We start from the raw sequence: 20,290 nt of genomic DNA, 5'->3' as shown, positions 1-20,290 counted from the left end.
TATAACGTCACATTAAGAGACGGCCTATCGGAAGAGTGTAAGGAAGTGGTATACTTTGTTTCTTTCTCTTGTTATGGTGGGCGCACTGGCCGCTGTCTCAATGAGAGGTTGAATGACCACATATTGAAAGTGCTGCCGCTACAACACCCTGGTTTTAAGTGTGGCTTGGTTTTCCGGGGTACCGAAGTTTTTGCATGACACAAAGAACGTACGACGCATGAGACTGTTGAAACTTATTCGATCTTTAGATCAGGAGATTGCTGTGTCGCCAAGCCTTCTGTAGCGTTACACAAAAAGATCGGGTATTCGGATGCGCGCATTTAGTTTCTTTGTGCTGTTTCATCAAACACGGGGTTTGATTGTCGCGCATACTAAACAAGCTTCAAAGTAAAAAAAAAAAAAACTCAGTACGCACTTGTGTTCGTTTCTCCCTCTGTCCACGTTCTCTCGCGAAGTTTCCCTCATGACCAAGTTTACTATTCTTACTAAAGGTTATCCAGCTAGCCCATAAAGCAGCTGTATTGCGCTTGTTGGGTACAGCATATCCGTCACCAGACCATTAGGGAAATCTTGCTGGATTTACTCCATATTCTTGAACGTCCCCTCAATATAGGCGCTCCACCTTGACTCGAGAATGTCAATGTCAGATACACCTTCTGGCGGTAAGGTTCGCTGCGTATGAGAGATCACCGGCGTCATTCCGTGAGAACCGCTGAGTCATTTCCAGTGGAGTGGTGGCGCTGTGCTCTACTTGGTCAAGTCAAGGGTGGAATTCGAGTCAATGCTTGTTTCATAATAAGGAAGTTAATGTTATCTTAGAGCAATCTAATATGCATGACCGGCCATGATTGGAGTCATGATACAAAATAATATATAGTGCGCACTGGTGCCCTCTGGACTTTATTGTGAACGAGGTCTGTTGAAGTGAGCAAATCCGTAGATCTGGACAAATATCGCGGTGACGTTAAAGCTTATGGAGAAAAAAAATTAGACACTTGAATGGAACACGAACATAAGCCTGCCCTATTACGGAATGCAAAGTAAGCCTTTCAGGATACTGAACTGGCATCAGCCATAGTTCAAGGTCGGCCTGACGTCTTGAGACATCTCTTCGTCGGGGGTTTGACCAGCATGGACACTGATCTCTTGATACAAATCCTCTGTACATTTCCCTTCCATCTCATTTTGACCCCGTAATTTTTTTCTTATTCCCATCACCTTATTATAGGGTGAATAAAGTCGTGCTCACTGGGCTTCGGGCCACGTCGGCTCCTACACCGGCTTTCAACTCAGTGAGGAAGAGGGCTGCATGAGCTTACCACTGGTTTCTACGTGGTCGTACTGCTCTATCTCAGTGATGCAAGTTGACGCGTAAAATCCTATGTTAACATGTCAATGGTTGTAATCGGAACGCTTCCATCTGCTATTGCAAGCTGGCCCTCGCGATATTGGCATGACCTGCCATGACCACTAGATACGTGATAATAGAATATTCCACAAGAATTTTGTACACATCGATCTCGTATGACACACGTCTGATAGACATGCGCACACCCAGTATATATCACAGTAAAATAAAACATGGCTGATCCTTCTTTTTAGAAATCGGTATAACACGAAAGTAAAACGAGTCTTCACAGAGGTAGATGATCATTCATTGCGGATCGTTTCGCCAAACAGAAAGACACACGAAACGAACGCACAGGTATACACAGGAGGAGCGCGAACAACCGTCACAACCCTTACTTCTTCATGTGTGAGCAGCCTGCTCCTTTCGTAAACGTGGCTGCGGCAGCGAGCTAAGTGACATTAGTGTTTTCTTTAATAACTAGGAACTTCAAAGCGGACTTGAGGTATGAGCAAAAGTGTACACAGAGTCCGAATCTCGAGATAAACGCGCGCGCAAATGAGCCACCACGCCAGATAGCATCTATAAACGTCAGACTATGCCAAGGCGATGCTGCAAAAAAAAAAAAAAACGCCGCCATCAGCGCCTTCATCGACGCTCCAGCCATAAATGGGTAGTGCAAAGCGAGCCGTCCGCAAGAGAACGTGCATATAGGCCCTCCTCTTTCGTTGGCCTTGAGGCGCGGTTTCCTGAAAATCAAGGACCTGGCAAGCTTCTTTCTTCAATCCAACCTCGCTTCAGAAAAGTAGGTAGCTCACCAAAACAAACTGTGGGTACAATGCGAAAGTTGTTTCAGTTAATTCATCATCATCATAATAATCATCATCAGCCTGACTACGTCCACTGCAGGACAAAGGCCTCTCCCATGTTCCGCCAGTTAACCCGGTCCTGTGCTCGCTGCTGCCAATTTATACCCGCAAACTTCTTAATCTCGTCTGCCCACCTAACCTTCTGTCTCCCCCTAACCCGCTTGCCTTCTCTGGGAATCCAGTTAGTTACCCTTAATGACCAGCGGTTATCCTGTCTATGCGCTACATGCCCGGCCCATGTCCATTTCCTCTTCTTGATTTCAACTATAATATCCTTAACCCCCGTTTGTTCCCTAATCCACTCTGCTCTCTTCTTGTCTCTTAAGGTTACACCTACCATTTTTCTTTCCATTGCTCGCTGCGTCGTCCTCAATTTAAGCTGAACCATCTTTGTAAGTCTCCATGTTTCTGCTCCGTAGCTAAGTACCGGCAAGATGCAGCTGTTATATACCTTCCTCTTGAGGGATAAGGGCAATCTACCTGTCATAGCTTAAGAGTGCTTGCCAAATTATGACAGGTAGATTCGGCGTACTGCAACTGGCCCTTGCAAGTGAGCATCGCATGACATCGAGTTACAGGCAAGCACTCCGACGTTCGTTCTGTAACGCCTAAATGCGTTAAACTTGGGAATACACATAATGCCAAAGCGATGAAGTGCATACTCGAGCAATCTGTCTTACGATCAGTGGTACGAAGTTCACTTTCTTCGGCACAAATAGCCCAGGCGATTTTCGCCATCGCAGTTGCATTCTCCATCGATCACTCGCTTCCAGTGCGTTGAACTGTTTTATTACACACGCTAGAATGTTCTGTTGACGGTTGTCATCCGTTTTTATATACTGCGAACGGGCATACATGCGTGCCCACTTTCTCCGTGTACAATAAAATGTATATAACATGAGGCCTCTGAGATTGCTCCGGCAATCGCGGAGACCAACGGCAAAAAAAAAAAAAAACTATTGTGGTCTTGATCATTTTGCGATTTACCTGTATTACGTGTATGTTCGCATTTCCTAGATAAAGGTGGAACTTAGAGCCTTGAAAGACCTCAGGCGTAAAGCCGTGAAGCTTCTGGTTATCGGTATATTCGCGCCGTGTGCGATCTTTATCGTGTGTGTCACCTGTCTACTGCTTTACGGTGCGCACCGCGGTCTGAGGCTCTGTTAAGCTTCACAATGAAAATTTCTACGGTTCCCTTTGATATTAAATTTACTAAAAAAACAAGGAGACCTACATTGTCACACTTTCTCGCACGAAAGGTTGTGGACAACGCGAGTGATTCGCTTACCCAATACAACAGCCCATGTCCAGTGCTCTCGCCGTTCTGCTTCGCGAAAGCTGCGGAAAACAGTAAAACGAATTTCTTAACGTACGTAACAATTCACAACGCAACTGTAGCGTCGGCCGGGGTCATTTTTCGTAGAGCACGCAGCTGTTGCGTCTGCTCTTGTTTTCACCGTCGTTCTGGCGAGTGAACCAGCAAGCACTTCGCCGCGGTTCGGTGACCCGTTTGACTAGCGGAGAAAAGTTTGTAGCTCTTTTTCTAAGAGATAAATGCTCAAATACACCTAATAATTAGCTCAATCGCTGTTTTTTACGCTGAGGTTGCACCTGGTTGCGCAGCAAACTGTGCAAGGGAGTCGGGCTTTGCACTACTCAAAACTGCGTCGACAGGTGGCGCTGCGTGTCCGCAAACTTTCACGCACGCATAGCAACGCGTGGGCTGGTGCGGGGCAACGAACTTTTGAGCGAGTGCACCCGACACATGCTTCTCGCGCCATCTCGGTACAGAGACAAAAAAGCGCTGTAGTTTCTGAGCTCCGAGGACCGCAACGGTACATGGTGTACATAAATAGCTTGCCGTTAGCATCCTTGACAGACAACGCTCCATGCCCTATGGATAGCTCCCCGCGCTGCCGATTGAAAGCTTGCCGATTCGATGCCCCACAAGAGAAGTACTTCTGCTCGCTTTTTTTTTTTTGCAATCTTTAAGGGTTTATTTTACAACGTCATATCCACGAAGGAAGTATGTCAGCGGAGCCATGGTGGACCCCGGCATAAAACGCTCTCGTGTTAAAGAAAAAAAACTGCGTTGCTCGAGCGGGTGGTTGCTCAACACTATGATAACGCGAAGGCCCTGTGTGTATATAGTGGGGAACATCCCTAACGCGGGGTGAATACGTTGCGTGTTCTGAATGTACCGATATTAAGGACCCTACCTATCTTCAATGTGTTCGGTGATGGCACGGTCACAGTACGTGCCACGTGGTCCCGATTATCAGAGGCTGTCAGAATCGGTGTGGCGTCCTAAGCGCTCCACATCTATGCAGCGAAGTCAAGTTCTAAAGCCGCCTTGTGGTGGTGATTGGCATAACGCGCCCTTGTCACACGGACAGACGTGGGGTAAAACAATGAAACAGACAGCCTTCTATGAGAGATGATCACGGAACAATTACCTTTTAGCGGTTTTAGTCACTTTAGCTGCGTTCACACTTTCGCTCATTAGAAGCAAGCGAATGCCAAGCTTCCGCAAGCGCAATAAGAAGAGGACGAAGAAGAAGACCGTCGGCCGGCGTCGATCACGTTTTAGTTTTCAACGCCTCCGAAAGCACCGACACAGAGTTCACCGATGTCTACGTGCTCTCTATCGTGTCCGTGTTGTAAGGAGAGCGGATGCTATTCGCATTGCTCTACTAAGAGTAAGTGTCATCTGTCTTGTTTGCCATAGGTGAACGTTGCAAGTGTCTCAGCGATGGCTCTCCTTCAGAGTCCCTTACCGTGATCACGTAGACACAATACTTCTGGGTAAAATACTACAGCTTCTAGTTGAGACAGACTCCCGTCAATTGTGAGGACGGACATAGACCTGACAATGGCCTCCATCTTGGTGTACTAGTATGTACTGAAGTGCTTAAGCGAGAAACGTGGCAATGAGACATCCGAAAAACGAACTAATACCAGGAAGACTCTTGAACCGGTCGAAATCGGTTACAAGAAATGAGAAGGCATAAAACCATGGTTGCGCAAGTGAGCATATGGTATAGCAAGCATCCCGAGATACTAGCGGCGCCTGCCTCCGTTGTGCTGCACGATGAGAGACAAAGGAAGCAGCAGCTGAGCCCGAAGATAGAGAAAGAGAGAAGCATCCTTGCAACGCTTCCGAGATAGTAGACCTATACACACTGCTTTAAACCATCATGTGGTGGATCTGTTGAATGTATCTCTCTTCCTGTCACACACGTCCGAGAGACAAGTAAAAGTGCGAATCTGAAAGAACGCTGGATAATGTCGGCAGTTTTAACCTCTCGGTGTAGCATATCACCATTTGCTTAAATCCGCCTAAGCGATAACAGTACTGGTACCGTGACATGTTGACGATCTTTGTGGAACCCCAGCACGTTACGCATCCTTGCTCTCGTCGATAGGAAACAGATAATAGTCTAATGTTCGAAAATAAGTAAGTCATTGATTGATCTTTACATTAGCAGGTAATCGGGACACAGCGGCTAACTGAGATAAAACTGCTTTATTGTTTCACAAGCTGTGCGGTGACGAATGGTGCGCCACTAGCACGGTGGTTCACCTGGACGTATTCATGTATGCAGAATTTTTCGAATGATGACAGGCACATAGGTATACGCTGTAAATCTCAAGCAGGCACTGGTTCTGAACCACCAATTTTAGCACCGAGTGATTCTGCGTAGCACTTATTGTGTAGCTTCTGTTCACAAAAGCAATTTATCAAATGGAATAATGGTGTAAGAGATTCTAGTGAGCGAATCTACGCAATTTAGCTTTTTTGACATGCTTTTGAACGGGAACACATTAATCGAATATTTACGCACCAACGTTCTCTGCAGCCCGCACGGCCCCGAGATCTCCGTCCTGCACAACATGTGCGGGCACGAGAAGCTCCCGTAAGTCGACAAACGGGGGCTTCATTAGTTGTCGGCATAGCTTCCACGTTAGAACCCGAAGAAATGTTCATTTGTGACAGTCGGGTTGCTTGTTTCACCGATTCATCACAGGTGAGAGAGCGGCAGCGCCCCCACTAACGGAGCCCGATACAAGAGGTATACGTAGGTGTGCGTACTGTATGTTGATGATTGCCGATTGTTTCTGTAACGTTTCTCAGTATTTATTTATTTATTTATTTGTTTAATAATTTAGTTATTTTTTTATTTATTTATTTAGTCAGTTATTCAATCACTCTATTTATTTATTTATTTATCTATTTATTGCGTCAAATAAAGAATAGTCTAATTCATTCTTGCCGATTAAGAACGACGTAGGTCCTTGTAGACACTATCAAAGTTTATGACGTCATGGCGTCTGATGCGGGATCTTCAAGGTAGCGTCACTACCAGTATTTTATTTTGCGCATTTTTTCGTGACAAGCGTGGTCATTGGTATCGTCAAAGAGTGATTTACTAAAAGATTAGAAAGAACATTTTTTTTTTATGTCGCTTTAACTTCGGAGTTAGTGGGACGGTGGACGACGTAGAGGATGCTTTTGAGTGGGAACAGTCTGCACGTTTATAGAAAGTTGCAGCGTTCTTCAGGTAGCAGTATAAGCACCGCCTTACTTTTCGTATATTTGCTCACGCCTACGCGTGTTTTGTTTGTTTTCAGTGGACGTGTAAGTATGTCATGCAAAGATGCTTACACAAATTCGCTTACAAGCGCATGCATTGCATTGCTTCTTCCGCCATTGCAAGCGCATGCAAGTTTGTAGTCTTAGAAATAAACTCACGATCAAGTTACACAACACTTCCTGAAAGGTTTGGTCGGAAGAAAATGCTACAATATTCCACCTTTTTATGTAATAATTAGATAAATTAGATATGCAAATGTAAATTAGATATGTAATAATAAAGTCTGTAGAGAACATTTATAAGTCTACACATCCTGGCTGTTTTTGTTTATTTGAGAACAAAATGTTCCTAGTCTGAACAGCACCCCAAGTGGTGATCCCCGAAATCAAAAGTGGTGGCTCTTGGACTCCGAAGTTGTCCACCGCATGCGCGTAGGAAATCTCGGAGGCCTTCGTTCGCGCTTTCTTTTTTTTTGGGGGGGGGGGGGGGGGCATTTGCTTGTTTGTAGCAACAGATGTTACTTAGTTCGCAAGTGTCGTCACGTTTTGGCCACCAACGTGACCACCAAAAATTATGGCGCGTTCCTCCGCTCATCAACTTTGAAAGATTGTCATTCTTTACTTTACAGCGCAAAGCTTCACACGAATTTCCAGAGTAGGAACTTTTTAAGGCTAGCACTTGTTTAGGGGGCGAAGCTCCTCTTAATCTACCCTTGTCCTGCATCAGGCGTAACTGGCAGTCTCAGACAAACAGATAGACAATCAGGCATACAGACGCATACAGATGGATGGACGGAAGCATGGACGGACGTGCGGACGTATGGACGCACAGACACACATACGAACAGACAGACCGACGGTAAGACATACAGACAGACGGACGGATGATTCAGCCCACTCATCACCATTTACTCCGTGGATATGCTGCGATTTTTTTTTCAGTTAAGCAGCTTTTATTCAGAAAAGCGGATTTTCGGTCAAGTCGGTACGTCATAACAAAAAAAGAACAAAAATCTCTTTTATTTTGAGCAAAACTATGCATGCTTTGTTGTAACTTCATACGACTGCTTGACATCTTTTTAAAAGTATTTTACAATAATTCTATGGCCCAGGCCTACCAGTTGTGTGATGTCGTCGTTGTTCATCTTTCTCGTCACCGTGCTGGCCATGCTATGCTACGCTGTGTTCCTCTTCATCACCTGTGAGTATAAACTCTGCCTGCAGATGCGATCTGTCCCAACATTCTAGTGTTGTTACGGTTGACAAGTCTTGTACTGAGGGTACCAGCGACAAAACGTCTCTCATGTGTATGCTTGGTTTGATCAGCGGAACTTCACACGAGGGACAAAGATCAAACAGACACGGACGCACAGACGTCCGTTTCTGTCTCATCTTTCTCTCGTATGAAGTGCCGCTGCTCAAACCAAGCTTAGTTATGAACCAACTATCTCGGTTCAATACCGTTTTGACGCTTCTCAAGCTTCAAGTTTAAAGGGCTTGTAAACCACCCAGAAGTCGGAAGTCAGTTGTGAGTGTGCACGAGTGTACGACGAACACGGAGCCGTGTGAATTTTTCGAAATGGTGCAGTAATAGCAGAGTTAGACATGTTTAATTATCGAAGCTACGTGCAGAATCGTTGATCGCGACGGCATTCTGCACACGATGCGCGCGTTTACTTGAAATGCTTGAAAAAATAATGGAGGTGGTTTACGGGCCCTTTAGGAGTGGAACGAGTTGGTGGTATGAAGCCCATTTCGCATCGCCTTCTCCTTCACTTCAGTTGCATGCTTCGTTTTTCGCCGGACACCTCAACCATGCAATGAGGGAAATAAAGCTTTTGCTTGTGATGATGGCTGGTGTAAACTCTATCTCAGGGTTCCCAAACGTGTGGCCGAGCGACCTTCTCGTTTTAACAAGAAAGTATTATACGCCGGGGTTCACAAGAACTTCTCGGACGTACTTTCGTCATGAATATGACGTTAGAATTTACATGAACAGAATAACAAAAAATATACCAGAAAAAAGTTTCGCAAATTCGAGAGACCCGGGAGTCGTGCCCATGACCCCTCAGTCCGCGATGATATATACCAAGTGCTTAACCAACCACACGTGCACATCATTCGCGAAGGGTACTTCAGACACCCGTTATATATTTCGCACTCATTTCTGTAGTTGCGCTCTTGGTTTGTTGGGGTGGTGCCACCGCCTACGAACGGAGAAGAGAAGCACTGCATCATGACATTAACGAGCACAGACAGATAACGCTTATGTAATTGCAGCACTACAGTACGGGCATCTATGCTAGCATTCGAAGGGACGCTGGCATCAGGAGGGCGCTCTACCGACGCCACCTTTATAAGAGGCGTCGGCCCTACTCATCACGGCGGAGCATGCCCTCCACAATTAGCTCCGACAAGGTTTCGGGAGCTAACCCTCGGAGGCCACGAGTGATCTGATTTGTTGACGACGAAGTGACGTGCTTTATTGTCTTTAGAGAAAGACAGCGCCTTGTCTTTCGCTTTCATGTGCCCCAATGGTGTTTTTTTTTGCCGTATAATATAATTGCGAGGGCACTGACAGCCAGAACTGCTGCATCAAGCACCGCCGAAAGGCAGCGGAGTCGAAGGGCGAATATCGTGTGAGAGAGTTTGGTGCAGCGACAGGCACGCCAGAGGGGAGCGGGAGGCCTTGGTGTGATCACGGCTTGAGCTGAGAACTCTGCAGGCCTCTCGCGTCTGCGAAGTGTTGTGCATCGCAACACAACCGGCTGCCATACACACACAGCGGAGGAGGACCAAAGTGATCGTACCTTCGCCAAAGCGACCTACCGACAGGCCACTGCTCGCTTACATGACGCCACCTGCCAAGCACATCTGCAAGATGTCGCCGAATCGTAAATGCAGGCTTCGCTGCAGCGTACTGCCAGTTCACAAAACGCTTTATGTTTAATTTCAATGGCAGAGTCGAAGAAATATTTTCTGCTTCTTTTGGGGCAAGTGTGTTTCAATGAGAGTCGGAGTGGATTCAGAGTGGGAGTGACTCAATGGAGCCGGAGAGGTTCCTCCACCGAAATCGGTGGAGTAAACCGGAACCCAGCGTGCAGTACTCTCGTGACAATGACGGGACGGGGTGTTTGACCACTGGGCTCTCCCGCTTGGGAATGCCGCCGCTGTCGCGTGTTTTGGCAGTAATGGTGGACGACATAGCTGACTGGGCAAATCAGTTCATCGCAGAGTGACAGCCAACAACCGTGTACGAATAATTCGGCAGTGGAATTAGCGGTATAGACGCAGGTTAGACACGCAAGGTATTCTGTGCAACTTATGGACTTCCGCTTCTACTTTGGTTATCATACTAGCTCTGGCAGCGCAGATAGTGTTCCAATCATGGATTTGGAGTCGCTGCTCTACGCCAGTCGAGTGCTCGCTCGCAGAGTCCGTTGGCTGCTCTTACTCCGTTATTAGAATTTAACATTGGTTAAACCATCTTTTGAGAACGCCGGTGGTTCGGTGTGCGCCTTGATCCGGTGCATGCAATATAGGAAATGTACCTCAGGAAAATGTACCTGGTCGCGAGTAATTGTTTTGTCGGGAGGGAGAAGAAATGGCCGTAGTCGTCAACATGGGTGCTTAAACATCTAAAGGTGCTGTAGAAAATAAACATCAATAAACATTATATATCAATGCGAAATACACATTCTGCTACTTCTCTATGGACATGTTTCAATTTCATGCGCTATACCGACTCCTATATAAAGGGATGAACTACGGTTTTTATAACAATTTTAGTTCGGTATTTTTACCTCGTCATGCATCTGTTTATGGCAATGCTAAAAGGTTTTTGAGTTATTTTATAGCATGTATGATTACTAACGTTTTGTACGGGTAAAGATACACAGACGGGACTGGTCTTTGGCATTTGTCTCGTAAGGCATCCCATGCAATCGCGATGTGCAAAATTGCACGCTGAGCAAATCACGCATAAAAAATACTCTATGCATAACATACGTGCCAGATTTTAGCCATTGTGAAGATCCGTATAAAGACATGGCTGGAATCGTGACGCCGAATCCCCATCAGAAATGATCAACACTTGCATGAGACGAATAAAAAAGGCCTTTTCTGAAATGGTATCGCTAGCTAAAACTTTGTTTAAACTTCAGAAGGACGCTTCAAAAGGACTTCAATATCCACGCATTTTCAGCGGATGCCGAGACGCCCGAGCCTCTAGGTGTGGCTCGAGTTGCTACGACGCCCAGTACTACTGAAGCCCCCACCACAACCACCGACACCAGCACGTCCACGAGCACCGTTGAAACCGCGTCGAGCAGCCAGATAAGCACCAGGACAAGCACCAAGATAAGCGCCATGGAGAGCATCACAACAAGCAAGGCCACGACAGCTGCCGCACCAATGACTATCACGTCTAGACCATCCAGCAAAGGTACACCTCTATATACATGACGACCTTGCATATAGCTGTACGGGAAAGCGCGCGTCCTCTCGATAATATATTTTAGAATGCGTGTTTGTCCCCTTATCTCAGTGCAGAATTGAGCAAACCGTTGGTGTAAACGGAATGTGGTCGGCAAGTACTTCTTGCGAACAAGCAAATGCGTGCACTTTGTCTGAAGAAGCGTTATTAAAACTACACAGCATAAAGCATCTGCATGAACCATCCACCCCATTTGAATCTAAACCAGGCCAAGATCTTAAAAGTTTTTTTTATTTAAAGGAGTGTTGTCGGTGGCTTTCAGACTGCCGCTTGTGGCGTCCAGGTCGTGCCTTAATCACCAGCCAAAGTTGGATGCTGAGTTGGATGCCAAGGGGCAGCGCGCAAACGTTCTGACATGAGAAAAATACATGTTCATATTAGCGTTACAGTTATCATTGAAACGACAGAGTGGTGAGTACTTCCCGGGGTGGACATGGCTTCACGGTTATTATTTAGAGGACAGGCGCAAGGAATCTCACTGTGATAGTGCAGCAGCCGTTTACGTGCCACTCTTTGCGGATCGCAGCCAGGCTGTCGAGGAGGCCCATGGGCAAGCGGCCGCTCTTGTGCACGTTCGGCACGTACGAGCAGGAGTACGAGAGGATCGACATCGACGGAGTGTGCGACTTCGCCTTCATGCCGTTCTACTCGCGCGGCGGAGGCGACACGCTCCTCGACGACGGCCACCCCGTGGTGCAGAAGATGCTGCGCCTGGCGGCCACCGCCCACTCCACGGCCTACGCAATCAGCATTCCCCAAAGGTGAGTTCCATTGGCGCCCACGCTGGGCTATATACATCTCAAGCTGTAATGAACCCAGAAGGTATACAACGTAGCGCAATACAACCAGAGACAAATGTTTGCAACTGCGCTCGCACCCAACGGATTCCGAAAATTTTGGTGGCATGTGATTCGAGTTGCGTCGTGCGCTAATATATTATTTCCTGATAACTGAGAAAAGTGTTGCAGGGCCTCTTCAGCATAGAACATAGGTTAAAGGGACACCAAGTTGAAGCAATGAAATGGTTTACATTCATAAGCTGAGCTCTCAGAACTCTAATGTCGTCAATTCCGCCAGCATACCTTAACAGAGGAGAATATCAAAGTTGAAGTTTCATCTTGAAATTCAACGCCGAAATCTCCGTCACAGATTTAACAGTGCATTCTTCGTAGCTTACTAATCAGCTGGGCGGCGCCGATGGAGCGTATGGGGAGGCTGAAACCCCCTTCCCCTAATTTCCGCCTTCACACCTTTTCCCCCAAGAGCAAGCATAATGGCTAGCAAATACACAACGCATATATTCCCAGCCTGCCAGCCTCCCTAGAGAAACCCACTTGTAGTAATTGCCCCCCCCCCTCCCCAGTAAAAAAAAATGCTGGCGCCAACTCTCTTACCAATCCGAGAAAAATACTTTTTTCTTTTTTTGTGTATCCATATATGAGCCCCATAGAGCCGCAGTTGACCATTCTAATGTGTGGAAGTTAATAATTTTTTATTGAAAGTCTCTCTTTCTTGTTTGAGGCGTGGTACCAAATAAGTCAGTGGTTTCGAGGTTCCAAGCTGATTATTACGCGGTTGCTGCCCTGTCCGTGCTGATGTCCACAATCATTCTATCTCAAAGAGCACGCTAAAGTAAAAAAAAAACCTTGTAAAAACAAACGGACAGAATAAACGCGATAGCTATGCTAAACGTTTTGCAGGAACACTTATCGTAGCTCGTGCGTTACATACTGCATTTATATTTTTAACAAAGAAGCTGTTCATGTACAGTCGAAGCTCTTAAGTCAGGAGGGCGTCGTCTGGGCTCGTAGATAAGAGTGAGATTTACTCACAGAGAGCGAATGAATCCCACTGCAGATATCCCACTACGGAAACGCCACCGCGAATAATGTCACTCCTCACACAACTCACTACTCCAGCAACTCAACACTACGCCCACTGCTGTTCACGACACTTTTTCTACTTCATGCCAATTCATGCCCGTTGCACTCCTGCTGCATTCCACTCGATTCAATCCACTGCGTGTCTCAAGCTTCGCTGTTTGAGAAGCGTCCACGAAGTGCAGCAGACTGAACTTATTTACAGTGACAACCACAGCATCCAGAAACGCTGGCCGTTGCAGGAATCGGTAAAGAGAGAAAAAAATTCTACTACGTTGCAAGTCTACCATTTAATTATTGGCTAAGAATTCCCTCCTACGTCGTGAGACAATTGAAAGGTTCACCTTTTTCCTCACCGCAGACAACACCTACGCGCTTTGGAGGACCTCTTGAGCGTTCTGGGTCAGCAGAAAGTGCACGAGTACTGGACGATGTTTCACGTGTACCATTACGGGGTGCTCGACATGGAAGTGAGGCCGGACAACCTGATCGCTCATCGGCGAGTCAATGCGGTTTTCAACTTGCTCAAGGTGCGGCCTTTGGTTGCGTTGTAGGCGACTGCTACTGGACACTTTTCGAGTGGAAGCGCTCGCGTGCGCGAGGTGTTGAAAGTGCGTGTTAGCATGCTGCAAGATAATACATCTGCTGGTTCTATGACGTCCGCACCTATGCCACTATTCACTAACTGCACGCCTCATGGTGCGAATGGAACGCACAATAAAGGCATTTTTTTTTTGTGAGGATCAATGGAAACATGTGAAAAATAAAAGCAGAGGTAGCTCAGGTTGTTCATGTGAAAGCGATGCTGAATTTCCATACAATGAGGCTAACGTTGTCAATAGAATGCATAGCTTGCATTAACCAGCAGTGGACAAGGCTTGCCATAACTCAGACAACACAAACCATCACTTAGCCATGGATGCACCAGCCAACATTGTGTTATAGTAACCCGAGGATGGATAACAGTCAGTTAACCAGAACAAGCTATAGGATTAATCAAGAGTAACAACTTAAGTCGCTGTAAACCACACCTGATGGCATGCTGGTGAACATGGTATAGGCTAGGTCACCAGTGCTCGTTATTCGCCTTTCGCATATTGTAGGCTATAGTGCAAAATATGTTCGCACACGAGGAGCACCTTAAACTGCGCTGTGTACTGGACACCAGAGTAGACGGAGACAGGACGAATGCAGACCATCAACTTATTTATTAAAGTCACACTTTCATATTGTTAATATTGCTAATGACCTTTCTAATTGCCTACGGGGGTCATATGCATAAAGAGGCACTCCGAAAGACACACAGTGTTAGTGCCTGCTTCACAATTTCGATAAGTCATGATAGCTTTCCGCGCACGCTCATTGGTCCAGGAAGCAAGAATATGTGATTTCAATAAACCCGTTGCTAGTCTGCGTTCGTTCCCTCTGCATGTATACTGTGGTGTCCCGTCCGAAGCACTGTTCAAGTTTGAATACTATCTCACGACGCTGTAACAACACAATTCGCAGAAACGTCCTTTCGGAAGGCTGACGTGTGTTCTCGATCATCATTTGCATTTGAGCGCAGGAGCTGAGGGCTGAGCAGCAGAGACTGGAGGAAGACGACGCGACGGCCGCATCCTCCGAGCGTGGATTCATAGTCTTGGGATTCCGCCTGTGGCCTCAAAACATGGCGTCTTTCCTCAGGCTCCTCGCTCGAGAGTTGAGGTCGGTTGTACTAACAGTGCTGGTAATATACAGGGAAACATGTATTGTTGTAACGTATATATACGGGATGTTTAGTATACAAAATAGAAACGTACTGGGTGGATAGCCATACGAGCTTACCAGGAAGACGAGCAGCCTCCTTTAGTATTCACGGATTCGGTATATAGAACACGTTCGTTCAGAGCAGCCTTGCTCGCATTTTGGCTTGCTTGTTAGTGGTTCGCAAACCAAAGTATGCATCGATGACATGACGAACGACAAGGTGCTGTTCACGTTGCGTACAATGTTCCTGTATATGTTCACACGCCGACTAGCTGCAGGAGCATATATAGGTACAATACACGCACTGACTTCACCCGGGCAGTGCTCATATGGGCTAATGGCCTTCCTATAGTTATCTACCGATGTCACGTGCAAAAGCAAACAGTGCTTAGTTTGAGAGACTGCCACACCGTGTTCATGCGTCAAAAAGGGGCTCTGTAGTATTTATAGGCTACACCGCTCCAACATATATTCCTGTGCACGACTTTTGTGTAATTTATCGCGGTGTTGCGGTGGCCGTATTTTCGGTGGAGGCGAAAGTGTTGGACACCCGCGTGCTTAGGCTTAGGTGCACGTTAAATAGCCCCAGGTGGTCGAAATTTGCGAAGCTCTCGACTTCAGCGTCTCTCATAATATTATGGTGGTTTTGAGAAGTTAAACCCCAACAAATATTATAGTTTTTTTCCTCAATTGACACTATTTGGCATCTGAAATTGCAATATCACTCTCAAAACGGCGTCCGCGCAGTACGTTCATGGTGGACGGCCTGATACCGCTGACGCACATCTCGAGGGACGAGTTCGTTGACCGTTACCCCGGCTGCTGGGTGACGGGAGCGGCGCCTTACGACGTACCGCCGAACACCGAGGAGTTCCATATGCTGGGCATGGTGAGGAGACAACACTTAAGGACACCGAAACGATAAGGAAGGCATTGGAAAAAAATTCGGAAGCATCTCTCCTGTTGTGGATATGCACAGCTCAGTCCGCTTTTTTTTTTCATTTTCCTGTGCTGCCCTCTGCCGTTTCGGTTGGCCCTGAGAGAACTGGTATTGCTTGAACGAAGGTCTATAATATAGGTGTTTCGAGACATTACCGCTAAGGGAAAGGTACATGTGCCGTAGCATCGTAAAAAAGGCGGATTACGGTGCGCTTGTTATTATTAATAATGTTACTTATTTGTTTGTTTGTTTGTTTGTTTATTGCCATCGCGCCATCGATAAGCCTACACGACGAAGGCAAGCTCAGAAAACGGGGTGTGCGTGATGGTAAGAGAGTATCGCCGGTAACGCACTGCGCATGCGTCCATGACATCACTGCAAGACATGCACCCCCGTGTCCATATATATAAGTGTCCATGGTTTTGAATATACGACGTTCTGACGGTCCCACAGTTAACCGATTGACCAGCGTACTCGGTTGAGCCGTGATACCATGGTGCAGAACTCTCTGCTTGCGCGTCCACCGGGCTGAATGTTGTTACGACCACACTACTCGTGACGTTCCCAGAAGAAGACCATGGAGGTGATCGGTAACCAGACGGAGTGGAATGCCTACCCGTCGTTGGCCGTGTCGGTGTCCATGTGCACGCGCTTGTACATGGTCAAGTCCTCGCGGACCCTGTACGCGCCCTGCGTGGACCACCAGCAGCCCCCGAACACCATGTCCGCCGTGAGTGTCGCCAAATGCATACACGTCCGCCCTATATACAGTATACGCGAAACACAAGTCGTCACTGTGAAGTTATATAATGCCTCTAGTATGACCCACCTTCGTAGTTAAAAAGCACTATTTCACTCGACATTACACTTCGACTATAGTTATGTTTATCTGATAACTTTCCATCGTTGACTTCAACGAATAATCAGCTGACCTAGTTTTAGCAATCACTTTAAACAGGTACCTCTGTATTACTTATGTTCAGACACATGCTGTATAAAACACTGAGTGATATACAAATTAAACCGCTGACCGGAATAGTTCTTTCCTCAATATTCTCCATCGAGGCTCCACAATGCTCCATTCTGAAAATTGAGCTATGTTGTGTGAACTATAAATACCTTTGATGCTTGCAAGGTTTCCTCACACTCCCACGCTGTTAGTAAAATACCGTAATCACTTGAATGCAATGCGAATTTGATGCGATTTTTCTTCAGGTTATTGGTATACCTAAATTCTACCCTTCCTTTGCAATCGAATACTCCTCCTGGATGCAATAAAAAGCCACTCCTTGCGTTTCAATCACGGTGGCGTCACAATCGAGTAAATACGGTAGTGTCATATCCTGTGAATAGTGAGAAAGCACGCGTCAGTTTAGTTGTTGAAAATAAAAAAAACATAGAATGGGTTAGCTCTGACCTTAACCTTTTTCCCCGTACATTCAGTCATCCTTCACAAATGATCACTCGTACAATGAACTCTCATAATAATATCACATGGACAATCTACGCACAGGTGCAACCTACAATACACGAGTATTTGAATCAAATGTCATCGCAAGTTCATCGCGTACATTTTCTTTTCCACATTGTTGCAGTTCTGCCAGGACCCGCTCAACGTCTACGTGAACCGCACCATGGACGGGAAGCAGTTCACCATGATATCCCGGCCAGAAGGCAGTGACGTCCTTCTAGCCACCTTTGAATCGTCTGCCACTATAACAACAAAGGTTCGAAGTCTCATTATAACTTCCAAGTTTTGCCCAAAGTGCAACGCCGACGACGTCTACAAAAAAAAAGCTACCTGTATGTCTTAATTAAATAATCAGTTTTTCACGACCACACGAAAGAAAAAAAAACACATAGGCCGTGCGCTTACTTGCAACTATTTAATCCTTGAGAAAACAGGCTAATATAAACCCACTTCTCCTCAACGCATGCGCAAAGTGATTGGGTGTCGTTTACCTAATCATTCCATGAAACACATGCTTTGGACCTTTTTTCAGCAGGTGCAACAATATCACGTGAACTGACACTCTCAAGAACAACAGCGTTCCTCTAGTCCCACTGTCTGTCCTTATTCTGGTAAAGAAATACTTGAGTATGCACCGCCAGTTTCCTTTATTAGCCCAGCCGCAAGATGCCTGATTGAACGTAAATTTCTCAAGGCGAGCCATTCGGCACACTGGCTATAACACACCAGCTTAAGCCAGTCACTGAAAAGGCGCCCCTGACGTCACAGCTCCGAACACTCAATATTGCATATTCGTTTAATGTAAGATCAGGAAGGCCAAACTGGACCAAAGATGGCACTTACTTCTTCGGGAACAAGTGCTTTCTCGACACAAAATCCAATGCACTGGGCATGTCGTGTTGCACGAACGATATTGGCAATCAACACGTTTGGATGACGAAAAGTGGCAGGAACTCAAAGAAGAGCCCTCTGTAAAAAAATGTACTCTAAAAGAACTCGCTGTTGGGCTAGTGGGTGCATGTCTGAAATCAATGTCGCAGCAAAACCATGACCGCACAAAATATAATAGAAACACATAGATAGGACGGGCGCTCACTTGAGGAAACAGGCAAATGTAAACCCCCTTCTAGTCAACGCATGCGCAAAGTGCTCCAGCCGTTGTTCACTGTATAATCACGCTACGGGACGCATTACCAGCGAAAAGGCGCAATGAGCGCGCGGCAGCGCGCGTTCTCATCTCCCGCGCATACTTTGCTCTTCAGCGTGGAGAAGGTGGACGCTCGCGCGCCCTTATCTCGCGGTGTGGACGACCGTACTACGTCTTAGCTGACGTTCGGCTTGCACTAGAACGTTTCTGTTGTGGTTACCGGGCGCACAAAGGTCACTGCAATCGTTGCACAGTCTGCGTTTGCGAAAAGGGTGCCCTTTTCATACAGAGCGAAGTAACAACTGAGACGCTTACCCCGTATTCACAAACACTCCTCGACTAGACTTTCACTCGTTGTTCACTATTGCTGTTCACTTTCCACTCGTCACTTGAAAGAGTTGAGCACTGCGCCGCTGCTCGGCTGAAATTGACACTGCGCTTCTCAAGAATCACAGCAGAATATTGCCGATATGCAGTGATTTGGTCTGCCAATAGAGGTCGCTCCCATGGACTTTTTCAAGTCGAGGAGAGCCCTTGAGTGAAGGAGCGTTTGTGAATACGGGGGTTATTCACGTTCATCTGTACCTGTGATTACGTTTCGTGCGTCATTTGTGCGTGAGAAACGCGGGACACGTTTCAATCTGCTTGCCATTCGGTGCGTGACCTTCGAATTTGTTGCTATCACGTTCATTGCTTCATCTTTGCGGCAAAGCTGTGACTTTTTCTTATTTTCACAGGTATGCCTTATCATGCGCGAACACAAGTACCTTGACGTTGGCCTTGCTTTGTTCGATATCGACTGCGAGGACTGGAGCAAGCGGTGCGACGATTACCGTTACGTGGACAGGAAGCCGGAGTTCGACATCAGGGGCCACAACCGCTTTGACCAAAGCACTGAGTACTTCTTCCGTGCCGCGGCCAGGATCAGACGCGCCGACCCCATGTCTTGCCCCTGACGATGATCCCGTGAACGCATGGGACCAACTCGGAACGACAGTTCATTATTTGCGGCGTATAATATATACATTTCTATAAGGACTTGCGACACTTTCGCAGACCTGCAGGATTATAAAGACGATATGTCATGTGCTTGAAGCATTCTGCATTTATTTATTGATAAGATACTACTTTGGTTCAAACTGCTTGGGTGAAACGCCTTGTCCATGCGTGGATTATTATACCTAGATTTTAATTCAGCAATGTTTCTGTACTATCACAAATTCATAACGAAGTCGTTATGTTTGGCAATGGTCTTTCATTTCTCGAAAAGCTTGATCGCGATTTGACAACGATGCACGTCTGTCACACACTCAGGCTTGGCGCCGCCGACCTCGCAGTGGTGTCTTGGCAGACTTGCACTTTTCCTTCCACCTTACGCTCAGGCTAGCAGAACGTAAAAGCCTTAAAGTGGTGTCTTTCAAACTCTTCGATGGACAGACGCTACTGGGGGCCGAACAAAGAACTGACTTTAGGCATTGTCCACTTTGCTCTGAGCTGCTTCTGTAGGGCATCGCCTTTTACACACTGCTGAGTGGCCTTCGTCGGCTTCGGGGCCACCGTCCAGGTATGCACCAACTTCTGTGTCCTTTCGGAAGGGCATCCTAGGCGACCACCTCGATTCACCAATAATATTCCTGATCTTGTGGGACTCTGTCGTGGTTTTGTTGGCTTTCGTAAGTAGGCATGAACAGGGTTCTCCGGGTTCTCCCCCATGAGGGGGGGGGGGGCGAAGGATCATATCAGCGCGCCCTCCCCAGATACGTCGATGTAGGGGGCATACTTTGCACCTCCCCCTCT

General features: G+C 46.7%; 1 protein-coding gene across 1 annotated transcript; it reads left to right on the top strand.

Moving 5' to 3' along the window:
* Nucleotides 1-7,926: 7,926 nt before the first annotated feature.
* Nucleotides 7,927-19,499, top strand: LOC142803231 (uncharacterized). The gene is made up of 9 exons (XM_075888336.1): nucleotides 7,927-8,012; nucleotides 11,016-11,255; nucleotides 11,833-12,067; nucleotides 13,548-13,716; nucleotides 14,754-14,893; nucleotides 15,683-15,824; nucleotides 16,444-16,605; nucleotides 17,471-17,602; nucleotides 19,231-19,499. Exons 1-9 carry the CDS (start codon nucleotides 7,940-7,942, stop codon nucleotides 19,447-19,449), a joined length of 1,512 nt encoding a protein of 503 aa, XP_075744451.1. The 5' UTR covers nucleotides 7,927-7,939; the 3' UTR covers nucleotides 19,450-19,499.
* Nucleotides 19,500-20,290: the final 791 nt, after the last annotated feature.

Source organism: Rhipicephalus microplus, chromosome 3, assembly GCF_043290135.1.
Source record: "Rhipicephalus microplus isolate Deutch F79 chromosome 3, USDA_Rmic, whole genome shotgun sequence".
NCBI lineage: Eukaryota > Metazoa > Arthropoda > Arachnida > Ixodida > Ixodidae > Rhipicephalus > Rhipicephalus microplus.
Note: the sequence above shows the minus strand (reverse complement) of the source record. Positions and strands in the feature narration are given on the sequence as shown.

Bases quoted from the DNA above. Each gene is read 5' to 3' on its own strand.
- LOC142803231 (XM_075888336.1), top strand. From the start codon at position 7,940: ATGTCGTCGTTGTTCATCTTTCTCGTCACCGTGCTGGCCATGCTATGC. The intron at 14,894-15,682 runs GTCGGTTGTACT...GCGTCCGCGCAG, and splicing joins CTCCTCGCTCGAGAGTTGAG to TACGTTCATGGTGGACGGCC. The intron at 16,606-17,470 runs GTGAGTGTCGCC...ACATTGTTGCAG, and splicing joins CCCCGAACACCATGTCCGCC to TTCTGCCAGGACCCGCTCAA.